This window comes from Suncus etruscus, chromosome 16 (genome assembly GCF_024139225.1).
Source record: "Suncus etruscus isolate mSunEtr1 chromosome 16, mSunEtr1.pri.cur, whole genome shotgun sequence".
Taxonomy (NCBI): domain Eukaryota; kingdom Metazoa; phylum Chordata; class Mammalia; order Eulipotyphla; family Soricidae; genus Suncus; species Suncus etruscus.
The window spans coordinates 86,566,612-86,578,943 of NC_064863.1; the positions used below are offsets into that span (position 1 = coordinate 86,566,612).

A 12,332-nucleotide genomic window follows, 5' to 3' on the forward strand; every position below is an offset into this window, starting at 1 on the left:
CAGGAAGACATTACTCCCAGGCCTTCTTATACACCTCTGTCCTGTGTCTGTCCATTTGTCCTCTCTGTCCATCTGTCCTTTTTGTCCATCTGTCTGAATCCATCTGTTTGCTGGACTGTTGGTACAATAAATGTGAGAAGGAGGTTCAGAGATTCCTGGATGCTGGTGCTCTCTCCCGCCACAGTTTACCCCTCTTCTGGGTGTGGGTAGGGTCCCCAGGACATACGTGTATCTCCTGTTTTACCCCAGTTCTTCTCTGCTGTGTGTCAGATGCTTTCGCCCTGTTCCCAGGACATTTGGGGGAATCCTGGTGAATGTGTCGAGGCTGGACCCCCCCTGCTCATCAAGCAGGTTGTCTGCCTCTGAGTCTACTCCTGACCCCAGTGACCTCTGTGTCTCCAGGGGGTGGGGGTCAGTGAGCTTCCACTGCCTGGTGACTCTCTACCTGTATTTGTTTCCCTCAGGGCACTGTGGAGAGAGCAAGGACAAGGATGATAGGCACCCACAGCTGGGCCTTGTGGGGCCTCTAGCTGAGCCCGTGGTGGCAGCACACAACCATGTACCGGGCCGGGGAGGCGTCCCCCCGCCTGCGGAGTGTGGAGGTGGCACGGGGTCGTGCAGGCTATGGCTTCACGCTCTCAGGCCAAGCACCGTGCATGCTCAGTGGGGTGATGCGGGGAGGCCCCGCAGACCTTGTGGGCCTTCGTGCTGGAGACCAGATCCTGGCAGTGGACGACATCAACGTGAGGAGAGCATCCCATGAGGATGTGGTAAAGCTCATTGGCAAGTGCTCAGGCGTGCTGCACATGGTGGTGGCAGGCACCAGTTACCCTGAGTCCTGCTCCAGTGATGAGGAGCTCAGCCTCTGTGAGGGCAGGGGCCGGCCCAAGGCCAGGCTGGACTCCAAGGCCCTGGGCATCAACCGCGCCAAGAGAGTGGTGGAGGAGATGCAATCAGGTGGGATCCTCAGCATGATGTTCGAGCATCCAGCACAGTGCCCCGGTACTGCCCAGCCCCCGTGGCTGAAGGCCCGGTCTCTCTCTGAGTTACCAGCAGCTGCAGCATGGCCCAACCTAGCAGCTGAGCGAGGACAGATGCTCAGCCCTGGACAGTTGTTACCTAAGGAGGAGCAGGTACACATCCTCTATGATGACTCTGTGTTTGGCCTTGGGCCCGGTACTCCTCCCGATGACCTAGGCCTGGATGCAAGTATTTTAAACGTCGCCATGGTGGTTGGGTATCTGGGCTCCATTGAGCTGCCATCCATGGGTGGCAGTCTGGAGGCCAACAGTCTGCAAGCCATCCGGGGCTGTCTGCGGCGCCTGCGCGCTGAGCAGAAGATCCATTCGCTGGTGGCCATGAAGGTGCTGCATGACCGTGTGCGGCTGTGCAGTGACCGGGCGGCAGTGCTGGCTGAGTACCCGGCTGAGAAGCTTGCTTTCAGTGCTGTGTGCCCCGATGACAGGCGGCTCTTTGGCCTGGTCACCATGCAGACGGGAGAGGTGGGCAGCCTGGTGCTGGAGGAGGAGGGCGCCCTGCGGACCTCGTGCCACGTGTTCATGGTGGACCCAGATTTGTTTCAGCATAAGATCCACCAGGGCATCGCACGGCGCTTTGGTTTTGAGTGTACAGCTGATCCCGACACCAGTGGCTGCCTGGAGTTCCCTGCGTCCTCACTGCCCGTGCTGCAGTTCGTTTCAGTGCTGTATCGGGACATGGGCGAACTGATGGACGGGGTACGGGCCCGGGCCTTTGCCGATGGCGAGGGCAATGTGCCACACCATGCCAGCACCAGCAGCAACAGTGACAGTGGCATCGGCAACTTCCAGCAGGAGGAGCGGAGCAGCCGAGTCCTGGTGGTGGACCTAGGTGCAAGTGCTGCCAGCCGCCATGGCTTGGCAGGCAACTCCTGGGAGTCCACGGGGGGCTGGACCTCTCAGTCCTGGGGTGTCCCCTGGAACAGCACCTTCCATGACCCCAACGAACTCACTGTACCGGACGACAAGTGCTGGGACTTAAGCCAGCACCTGGGACCCATTTCCCATGGGGAGGGCCCACCAGCTGCCTTGCGCAGCTCCATGCCCCCAGCCAGAAGGAGTGCCACGGGTCCCAGTGGCCCTGGCGGACTAGGCCAGCGGTGGTTCCCGACACATGTTCTCCAGGACTGGCAGTGTGGACATGCCAGTGACCAGGAGTCCTACACCGACTCCACAGATGGCTGGTCCAGCATCAACTGTGGCACGCTGCCCCCACCCATGAACAAGATCCCTGCTGATCGTTACCGCCTGGAAGGCAGCCTGGGGCCTTCTGGGCTTGGCGTCCAGAAGAGGGACTGGCCGTGGAAAGCCTTCGGGGTACAGAATGTCTTCAGCCCTCACCGGAACGTCCGGAAAACGAAGGAAGACAGGAAGGTGAGTCCGGAGGGGTCGGTGGAGATAGGCTTGGGCCTCTGCTTCTCGAGACAGTGTGGATTCCAAGAGTTCCTCGTGCCACATTACCGTCTGTGTTCTTTAGGGGTGCCACATGACCCCCCTGAGCCACACCTGCAATCCTGGGCAGGCTGTTGGGATGGGTCCCAGGTCCCAAATCTCTGATTGGAGCCGGTGGGTGGAAGGGAGGGTGATGTGTGGACCCAGAAAACCTGCAGAGGCATGATGGCAGGGTGTGCAGTTTACCTCAGCCATACCCAGGACTGCTCCTGGCTCGGTGCTCACTCAGAGCTATTTCAGGCTCATTGCTCAGGGGCTACTCCTGGCTTGCCACTCAGTGCTTATTCCTGGCTTGGTACATAGCACTTTATATTCAGGAGCTACTCCTAGCTGTTACCAGTACTCAAATTCCTGACTTACTAGTACTCAATACTTTGTGGGGTTTTTTTTTTTTTTTTTTTTTGGTTTTTGGGTCACACCCGGCAACACTCAGGGTTTACTCCTGGCTCTACACTGAGAAATCATGCCTGGCAGGCTCAGGGGACCCTATGGGATGCCGGGATTTGAACCACCATCCTTCTGCATGCAAGGCAAATGCTCTACCTTTATGCTATCTCTCTGGCCCCAGTACTCAATACTTAAAGGCTGCTCTTGGCTTGGTTCAGTATGCAGGGCCTGTTCCTGGCTTGATATACTTAGTACTCAGTAACTTCTCCTGGCTTAGTGCTCAGTATTTAGGTGTTTCTCCTGACTCAGTACATGGAGGTTGCTTCTGGTGGTGTTCAGGGAACCTCACTCCACATCCCACTTCTCCAGGTGGTCACCAGGCTCCTGACAAAGTGCCTGAACCAGCAGTCCTGGGGGTGAAACTTGCTGGGTAGCCTCTGCTTCACTTTCTGCGAATGGAGGTAGAAGTGAAGGGGAGCAATGAGTGAGAGTGACTTGTGATCTCTGTGAGCAGAAAGGATCCCATCACATTCCTGAGCCTGGTGGAGTTTTTTTTGTTTGTTTGTTTGTTTGTTTTTTGCATCACACCTGGCAGTGCTCAGGGGTGACTTCTGTCTCTACACTCAGAAATTGCCCCTGGCAGGCTTGGGGGACCATATGGGATGCCTGGATTCGAACCACCGTCCTTCTGCATGCAAGACAAATGCCCTACCACTGTGCTATCTCTCTGGCCCTGAGCCTGGTGTATTTAATTCTTTCCCTCATACCCTCTCCTTTTTTCCTGGAGCTATACCTGGTGGTGCTGAGGGATTACTCCATCAGCTTTTGTGGCCCCAGTAGCAGATGAAGGGACATACCGTATTTTTCATACTATAATACGCACCCGTCCCCCCAAAGTGGTGCATCTTATGGAGCAAATGCTGCCTGGAGCTAAAAGCCTGAGTCCAGGGTCAGGGTCATAAAAACTATGTGTGTCTTATGGTCAGATGCGATTTATAGACTGAAAAAATATGGTAGCCCAAGGGAGAGAGCACAGGTTTTGCACAGCATGGGGCTTGATTTTAAACTCCGTGCACTGCATATTACCCAAGCACAGAGCTGGGAGGAACCCCTGAGCACTGCTGGGTGTGACCCCAAAATCAAAAAGGAAATAAACAAGATCTGAAGTAGCAAAACCCACACAGTGGATTTTAGAAAAATTTCAAGTGAAAAGACATGATTTAGGGCCTATGTAAAGGCCTCATTGTTCTTCCGAAGTGTGAATCGAAACTGTAGAGTCGGCACCTAAACTCCAGTGTCTGAGAAACCCACTTGGACAGAGCCCCTGTGTGAGGTGAGGTGAGAAGAGGACTGGAGAAGGAAGTCACTGTCAGAGCTGCTGCACCTCAGCTTTCCCAGCGAGAGGGCCTGAAGAGCCTCTTACCTCCTTCTCTCTCCTCTCCCTTCCTCCCTCCTCATTTCCTCATCTCCCCTCCCTCTCTTGCCATCCCTTCAGCTCTCCTCTCCTCCTCTTCTTTTCTTTTTCCTCCTCTCCCCTTTTTCTTCCTCTCACCTCCCTCATCTCTCCCTTTCTCTTTCTGTCACCTCCTCCTCCCCTCCTCACTCCCCATCTCCTCTCCTGCTCTCCTCCCTCCCTTCACTCTCACAGATGTCTCTCCTCTGCCTCAGGGCCCCAGGCTGGGTCGAGGGGTCAACCTGGCACAGACCGCTCAGCGCCCGGCCACCCGCAGGTCCTTCACAAGAGCCAAGAGGTTCAGTATCACGCGCTCCCTGGATGACTTGGAGGTGAGTCCCTGTTGTCAGTTCTGTGTTGTCGTTGTTCAGGGACCCCAGGATCTGCCCCAGGACCTTGCATGGTGGGGCACTGCCCTGGTTCTCTCATATCTGGGCACCCCATAATGCTGTGTCCCTGAGCATCTTTATATCCTGCTTACTGCCAGCTGCTGTCAGACTTGTGTCAGGCTGGCACTGTCAAGGATACCACCTGGTCAGGGGCCAAGTGTCCATGTTTTAACCATAATGTTTTTTTTTTCTGGGCTATTTGAAGTTGCATTTGGTCAAAGTGCTCTCCTAGCACCCCACTATGGATTGGCTTGGCTTGGCTTGGCCTGGAGATGTGCCACAGATACTCATCCGTGGCCCCTGCATGTGGTCCCTCAGCATATGGGTGTGGCACCTGAGCTGGAGTCCCAGACTCCTGCTGGGGAGTCTGCAAACCACTAGGCTGCTGATCTGGGGAGTGCATGTTGGGTTGGGTTACGCCTGTGGCACGTTTGTGACTGCTTCTCACCACGTGACTATAGGGGGCTGTGGTGGCCTGAAGTGAGCCCTGTGTGGTGGTACTTCCTGGCACAGCACAGATCCAGCACCATCTCTAGAACATTATGTCTTCTTTTTCTCTTTCTAATTTTAATTATAACACTGTGATTTACCAAGTTCATAATAGTCATTTTAGGCATTAAATATTCAAACATTGGGGCCAGAGAGATAGCATGGAGGTCGGTGGTTCAAATCCAGGCATCCCATATAGTCCCCTGAGCCTGCCAGCAGCGATTTCTGAGCATAGAGCCAGGAGTAACCCCTGAGCAGCACCGGGTGTGACCCCAAAACACAAAACAAAACAAAATATTCAAACATCAATCTTACCATCAGTGTGATGATCCCTTCACCATTGCCCCAGTTTCCCACCTACCATCCTAGCCTGCCTCCATGCAGGCACAAACAAATCTACTTTATATTGCTTGTTACAACACAAAGGCAATGGAATGATCAGAACTTAGATTAACACAGGCCATTTTGAAGTGATTGTTCTGTTTCTCCATAGTCAGTGTGTGAGTATTGACAAGGGCTAGTTGAGCTAGCTAGGTTCTAGTTGAGCTTCTGTGTTACTGGGTTACTGTTACAGCTCCCTGAGCTTAAGAGATTCCTGTGGAACTTTCCCATCAGATTTCCTGCTATACTGCTATAAGATATTGCGCAGTGGCAAGATCCAGGTTTTACAGATCTGAATTGGCAGTTTGATAAGGCTAAGTTGTGAAGCTGGGCCAAGTCTATTGGAGGGTATAGGGGGTGGTGTTTGCTATTCTAGTTTATGCAGAAAGGGGAAGCTCTCCCAACCCCAGAATACCACAGAGGGATCAGTAGGCCCAAGCTACCTGGCAAGTATCAGTGCCCATTATTTTCTTTTGGAGCTTGGTGCAAGAACCAGACTCTTTTCCTGCCAGGAAGATGGTGGCCGTGGGTGGGGGCTGCTGGTTTTCCCATCTTCTGTTCTTTTGTTTGCTTGTTTTGTTTTTGTTTTTAAGACATATCTGGCAAAGCTCAGGGGTTACTCCTAACTCTATGCTCAGGGGACCATATGGGATATCAGGGATTGGATCTGGGTTGGCTGCATACAAGGCAAAAGCCCTACCCACTATGTTTTCACTCTGGGCCACCACGTTTCCATCTTGTAAGCTGAACTCTGTCCCCTGGTATCAGGCCAGACTTCTACCTCACAGCCCTGTGTCCCTCTCTGTCTCCTTGTTGTGGGATCTCATGTAAGGGGTCATGCAAGCTGCTGCCATCGATGCTGAACTCATACAGTGGGGTTCTTGATGGATGGTGCTTGATGGTGGATGCCCGGGAAGAGTGCAGGAAGGGGACGTGAGGGGATGGCTGGGGGCCTGCATGGCCAGTTGTCCTAGCTTCCTAGCCCTGGGATCTGTGGTTTCTAGCAGGGCTCCCCTATGCTCAGTGGGACCCTCCTGTGGGTGGGGGGACCTGTGTGGAGCAGCCAAGATCTGTGTGCAGAGCAGGGGCCTGAGGCATAGCTGTTCAGCCCCTAACATCAGACCAGGTACCTGCCCTCTTTGGTCTCTGGACCCCTCATTTGGATGCCCCCCTTTAGCCTCTGGATTTCTCTCTATCCCCTGGCCAGGCTTTGGGGGTCTGCCACAGGGACCTGTTGACTGGTGAAATCTAAGGCCCAGGGGATGGTGGCAAGCAGGTGTTATGTGGGAGCTCACTTTGGAATTGCCCACAGTGGTTTTGCGAAAAGCAGAGGGGTCCACTCATTCTGAATCTTTGGTGAACCCTCTTCCACAAAGTGGAGACAGGAGAAATGGGAACCCTGCCTATTGCCAAGTATCACCCATGGGATCCCCTGATAACCCTCTGAGATCCCTGAGATAAGATCACTCACTTCATCATTCTTTTTTTTTTTTTTTTTGGTTTTTCGGGCCATACCCATTTGATGCTCAGGGGTTACTCCTGGCTAAGTGCTCAGAAATTGCCCCTGTCTTGGGGGGACCATATGGGACGCCAGGGGATCGAACCGTGGTCCTTCCTTGGCTAGCGCTTGCAAGACAGACACCTTACCTCTAGCGCCACCTCTCCGGCCCCGACTTCATCATTCTTGATAGCAGGAATAACCTGTGAGTTCTGGCTCCTTTTGATAGCCTCAGCCCAGACAGAAGCCCCTGTTCCGCATAGGAGGTAGGTGGAGGGCCTGAAGAACATGCCCTACTCCTCCGGCCACAGGAGCCTCTCCTCCCTATCACTGCCCCATGGCTCCTCTGCTTCTCCCAGAACCCTCTTTTTCCTCATCACTGTCAGGGTGTTGCAATGCTTTCTGTCCCTGCCATATGCAGGGGACATAGGCCAGATGTGGGTAAGGCTGGCAGTCCTGAACCTAGACAGCAGGGGGCGCTAGGATTCCATGTTTCCCCTCCCTCAGCTGGTGCACAGGGCAGGTGAAAGAGTCAGGAGCCACATTATGGCCCCTAGCACACGGGTTGCTGTAGCGCGCTCCCCCCCCCCCCCACACACACACCCCTGTACTCTCCTCAGATCATGCCCCCTCTCCAGGTCCTGGGTCATCTTCAGTTCTCAGGTCAGGAGTCTGAGTTAGAGTCTCCAGCCAGTCACCCCGTCGGGGTGAGGTCCTGGACAGGGGCAGGTGTCCTGGAAATGCCTCTTTGGCAGTCAGGCTTTTGCCCTCGTGAGCCATCTCTGAAGCCAGGCAAGAGGCAGAGAAAGTTGATCCAGACACCCCACTGCCAGACTGCCTCAGGCTGGGCCCCTCCTTCTGTGGCAGCATAGCCAGAGGGTCCGAGGATGGAGTAGGAAGGAGTGTCCTCCAGGGTCACTGCTGAAGCCCTGGTACTGGGGTGGGTGAGTGCGTGCAGTGTTTGTATGTGGGTGCAGGAGTGTTTCTGTAGGGATGTGTGGGCTTGTGTTGTTGCGTGGGCATGGATGTGTGTGTTCCTGAAAGTGTGCATGTGTGTAGGTGTGTGTCTCTGTGTTTCTGCAGGTATTGTCACTGCATGTGTGTTCATGTGTTTCTGCACATGTCTGTAGATGTGTGTTCATGTGTGTATGTGTCAGTATGTATGTGGGTGTATGTGTGGGTGTGTTTCTGCTGGTTGATACGTTGGTGGGCCTGTGTGGGAGGTGTGTCTGCAGATGTGTTTCAGTGCATGTGTGGGTTGCATGAGGGTGTGTGTGTCGGTATGTGTGTATTTGTGTTTGTGTATATCTGTGTGTGTGTGCGATGTGTTTGTGTGTGGATCTGTGTTGTGGCCCTCTAGGAGGAAGCTGGAGCTGTACTTTCTAAGTGCTCTGAGCACCGTTGCCCTGAGTCTTTTCCCCAGTAAAGCTCTCTGAGGAACTGCTTGGCCTTGTTCTGAACTCCAAGGAACCCTGGACAAGGCTCATCCTAGGCAGTGCTCCAATCCATGTTCCAGAAGGAGCTGAGGTGTGATCACATTGGGCTCTGTGGCCAGTGGCCAGGTTGTAGGGTCACAGCAGCAAGGAGACCCCTGCTGTGAAAGATGGCCCCCCTGATTTTCAGCGCTCCCCAAAGTCAACAGATAACTTTGCAAGAGAGCCTGGGAATGGTTGTTTCTCTGCCGTGTTTTTTTTTCTCCTTGCTGGGCTCTGCTCCCTCTTGGCCTTATATTAAGCAGGTCTTGAGGCAGAGGTGGCCCAGCTGGGACATGGGGAGTCCAGGCGCCCCCACCCCCACCCCCGCGCTGGCCAGCACAAGCTGTAATTAAGGCTGCGCTGCCCGTGGACTGCTAGCGGCAGCTGTGCTCCTGACGGGGAAATTACTGCTCTCGAGGAGAGGAAATACTGAAAAAATGATCTCACAGTGTGATTTATGTAAATGCTGTTTTTCTTGGGAGACAGTTGAGATGGAGCCTGGCACAAGCAGACCTCACTTCCCTCCCTGCACGTCCCGTTGCCCCGGGCGACGGTGGGCGCGTTAACTCGGGGTGCGTGGCATCTTCAAAGTTTCTGACGCACTCAGTGGGTGTGCTCGCTGGACGGCTCCACTGCTCTGGCTCCACGCTCTGGCCCACGATGGAGCTTGCACAGGGACTGTCCAGCGAGGGCCAGACTCCGGTGGACCCCCCAGTGGAGCAGGAGCCAGAGAAGGGACTGTCCGGTGAAGGGCAGGTACTGGAAGAAGAAGCGATGGAGCCTGAGCAGGACTTGTCCAGTGAGGGGCTGGCACCAGAGGAGCAGGTAAAGCCGGGCCGGCCATTGGGGCGAAGCCACAGGCACTGACTGCTGCTTTTCTGGGGCCAGGGCGGGAGCTGCAGGGCTTCTAATGAGACAGGCAGGCCTCGGGAAGCCCTGCGGGAAGTGCTCTTCCTGCCTGGGAGCTTGTGTTGAACCCCTGGGAGCTTGTGGGAACTGGTCTGAGGAGGAGGCAGGGGAGGGCAGGGAGATCCCACACCTGAACTCCTTGGGGGACAGGCTCTTCACTCCCTGGGATTCTCTGAGGTTTTAGAGATGCAGGTGGCAACTTATTTGAAATGGTAATTTCCCAGCTGAGAAGTGCAAATGAAGTGCTGATTATTTTAGTCTTGGGTTTACATTTTAAGACGGAGGCACTTAAGACCAACCAGCACTTGGTGCTGATCCCAGGCCCTGAGACCAGATGCTCACTGGACAGTGCACAGTGCAGTGGGCAGCACTGGCTGTTTCAAAGGTTGGCAGTAATTGCCCGTGTCGCCCGCTCTAGCCTGCTTTCATCTCCATGACCTCACCAGCTCCTCCTTAGGGCTCCACTGAGTACTGCACCATATTCCAGCAGCGGGTCAGAGGGACCAGGGGCAGCTTGTGGGAACCTCTCTCAGGTGTCGGGGTGCATCTGGACAATGTCCCAGGCTGCCCAGGCTGAGGGGAGAGGCCAGTGGAGGGGGGAGGGTTTGAATGCTGCAGGATGCTGCGGCGTGACCCAGCTCCTAAATTCCAGTCTCCACAGTCTGTGCAGGTTGAGAAGTGGTTCCTTCTGGGCAAGAACTGGCAGGACTGGGAGCTGCCCCCTCTGGACCCCCGCAATGGGCTTTGTGTGGCAGGTCCTGGGGGTTGGAGGGAGAACAGGAATGGGGCCCCCTCTTGCTGGATACCTTTATTCCCCAGGAGGCTGCAGGATACTCTGGGGTAGGGGTTGGGGTGGCCTTGATGACCATGAGGATGCTGCCTCTTTGGGGGGCCCCATGGGGGTCCTGTCTGCTCATGAGCCTTAGCCCTCCAAGAGTCCCAGATTGTTCACCTTTAAGAGGATCCCCTGAAGGTTGGGGCTTTCTCCGGCTGTGCCCACAGCTGAATGAGCTTGTTTAACTTCTGGCAGCTGACCTAGAAAGGCCAGGTTTTCCCCACCACCACCAGTATACCAGCTCCACCAGAATGGCTGTGCCTGGGTATGCTCATGGGATGGAGGGATAGGAGAATCTATCAGTTCCAAGAGACTGGGGTCCCAGGGAAGAAAGTTGAATCCTTTTCTTGTGTGGCCTTGGCCCTGGGAACAGGCCCCATGTCTGTTCACACATGCCTGGATTCAGAGACAGAGGCTGTGTTTTTTTCTCTCTGGTTGCTGAAGCCCTTTGGGCACAGAGTGCAGTGTGTGTGTGTGTGTGTGTGTGTGTGTGTGTGTGTGTGTGTGTGTGTGTGTGTGTGTGTGAGAGAGCACAGGACAGTGCAGATACCCAGACAGGAGACATGAGAGGCACAGAGTGCAGTGTGTGTGTGTGTGTGTGTGTGTGTGTGTGTGTGTGTGTGTGTGTGTGAGAGAGAGAGAGAGAGAGAGAGAGAGAGAGCACAGGACAATGCAGATACCCAGACAGGAGACATGAGAGGGTCCCTGTGGTCTGGGTCTTGCCTGTCAGGGAAGGACAGCAGGGTATAAGAACAGCTTGGCTCCTGTCTGTCTCTGTCTGCACACTAGAGGTGCCAGGAGACCCCAGAATAGAATCCAGGACAAGCACAGCTGCAGTCCAGGCTGCTTTGGAGACCTGGGGGTGTCCAGGACTGTCCAGGTACTGCCCACCTCATCCCCACAGCTCCACACTGGCCTGGCTCCCCAGACTTCCACATGTGTATTCATGTGTGCCTCACTTCTGTCTCCCATTTTCCGGCCACTTCTTTCCCTGTCCCGGGGGTGCTGCCCATGTCACCCCCATGTTCTGGGCTCAGTTTCCTTCCTTTCTTGAAGTCCCTGAGTCCTGCTGTCACACAGGCTTCCCACCACCTCCTCAGCTTCAAGAGCTCCCTCTTGTATCCCATGTTCTTCTTCTGGCCCTGGGGGACTCCTGTGGCTATGTAGGAGGTCCCCTGACAGGACAGTCCATGTCCACCAGCGGCCCCCTGCTCAGGGCCCCAGGGTAGAGATGTCTAGGCCCCTTGTGGCTTAACTGGAGACCCCAGGGATCCGACATGCAATCCTAGGCCCTGGGAACCTAAGGGCATCACCCATTCTTCAGTGACTGCTTGGGGGACACCCACTTTTGCCCCCTCATAGCACTCTCTTTAGTGGGACTGTCTCTTGGATGGGGCCTGGGACAGCTTTTGTGTGTGTGTGTGTGTGTGTGTGTGTGTGTGAGAGAGAGAGAGAGAGAGAGAAAGAGAGAGAGAGAGAGAGAGAGAGAGAGAGAGAGAGAGAGAGAGAGAGAGAGATTTGGAACAAGTCCTGCATAATTCTTGTCATGTGTTGCACAATACATGTGACATGATTCATGTATACACAAATGTGGCATAGGCTGTGATACAAATGTGCTATGTTCTCTGTCATGTGTGGACTGCACGTGTGTTCTGTTACACCGTCTTATGTGTTCACAGCAGTGCTTTCACATGTGCCTGACATGTGTATTTCACTCTAGTTTGTGATGAACATGTGTTGTATATTGTGTTTCTTTGGCACATGTTCCCTGTTATGTGTGTTCCATGTGCTTGCAGGTCTGGAGGAGTGTGGCTGTGGTTGACCCTGTCCACTGCTCTGCCTAAGCCACTCTGTGTATCTGGTTTGTGGGCCAGGGGAGCAGGTGTGGGCCTCCAAAGGCTATCTTGAAGTGGTGTGGGGCAGGTTATCCCTGGGCTGAGGGCTACAGGAAAGATGCTCTGTCCCCAGACCTCTGGGTGCTATGCACATTTCCTGCTCCAGCAGACAGAGAGCCAGTGTTTACTCCC

At 54.6% G+C, this 12,332-nt stretch overlaps 1 protein-coding gene across 2 annotated transcripts in view; it reads left to right on the plus strand.

Annotated features, from left to right (window-relative positions):
* The first annotated feature begins 548 nt into the window (after positions 1 to 548).
* RGS12 (regulator of G protein signaling 12) overlaps positions 549 to 12,332 on the plus strand; it is a 33,661-nt gene continuing 21,877 nt past the window's right edge. For both annotated transcript variants that reach the window (XM_049790061.1, XM_049790062.1), the window contains exons 1-2: positions 549 to 2,411; positions 4,545 to 4,661. In XM_049790061.1, coding sequence (XP_049646018.1) covers positions 558 to 2,411; positions 4,545 to 4,661 — 1,971 coding nt within the window. In that variant the 5' untranslated portion in view covers positions 549 to 557. The remainder of the gene's footprint in view (positions 2,412 to 4,544; positions 4,662 to 12,332) is intronic.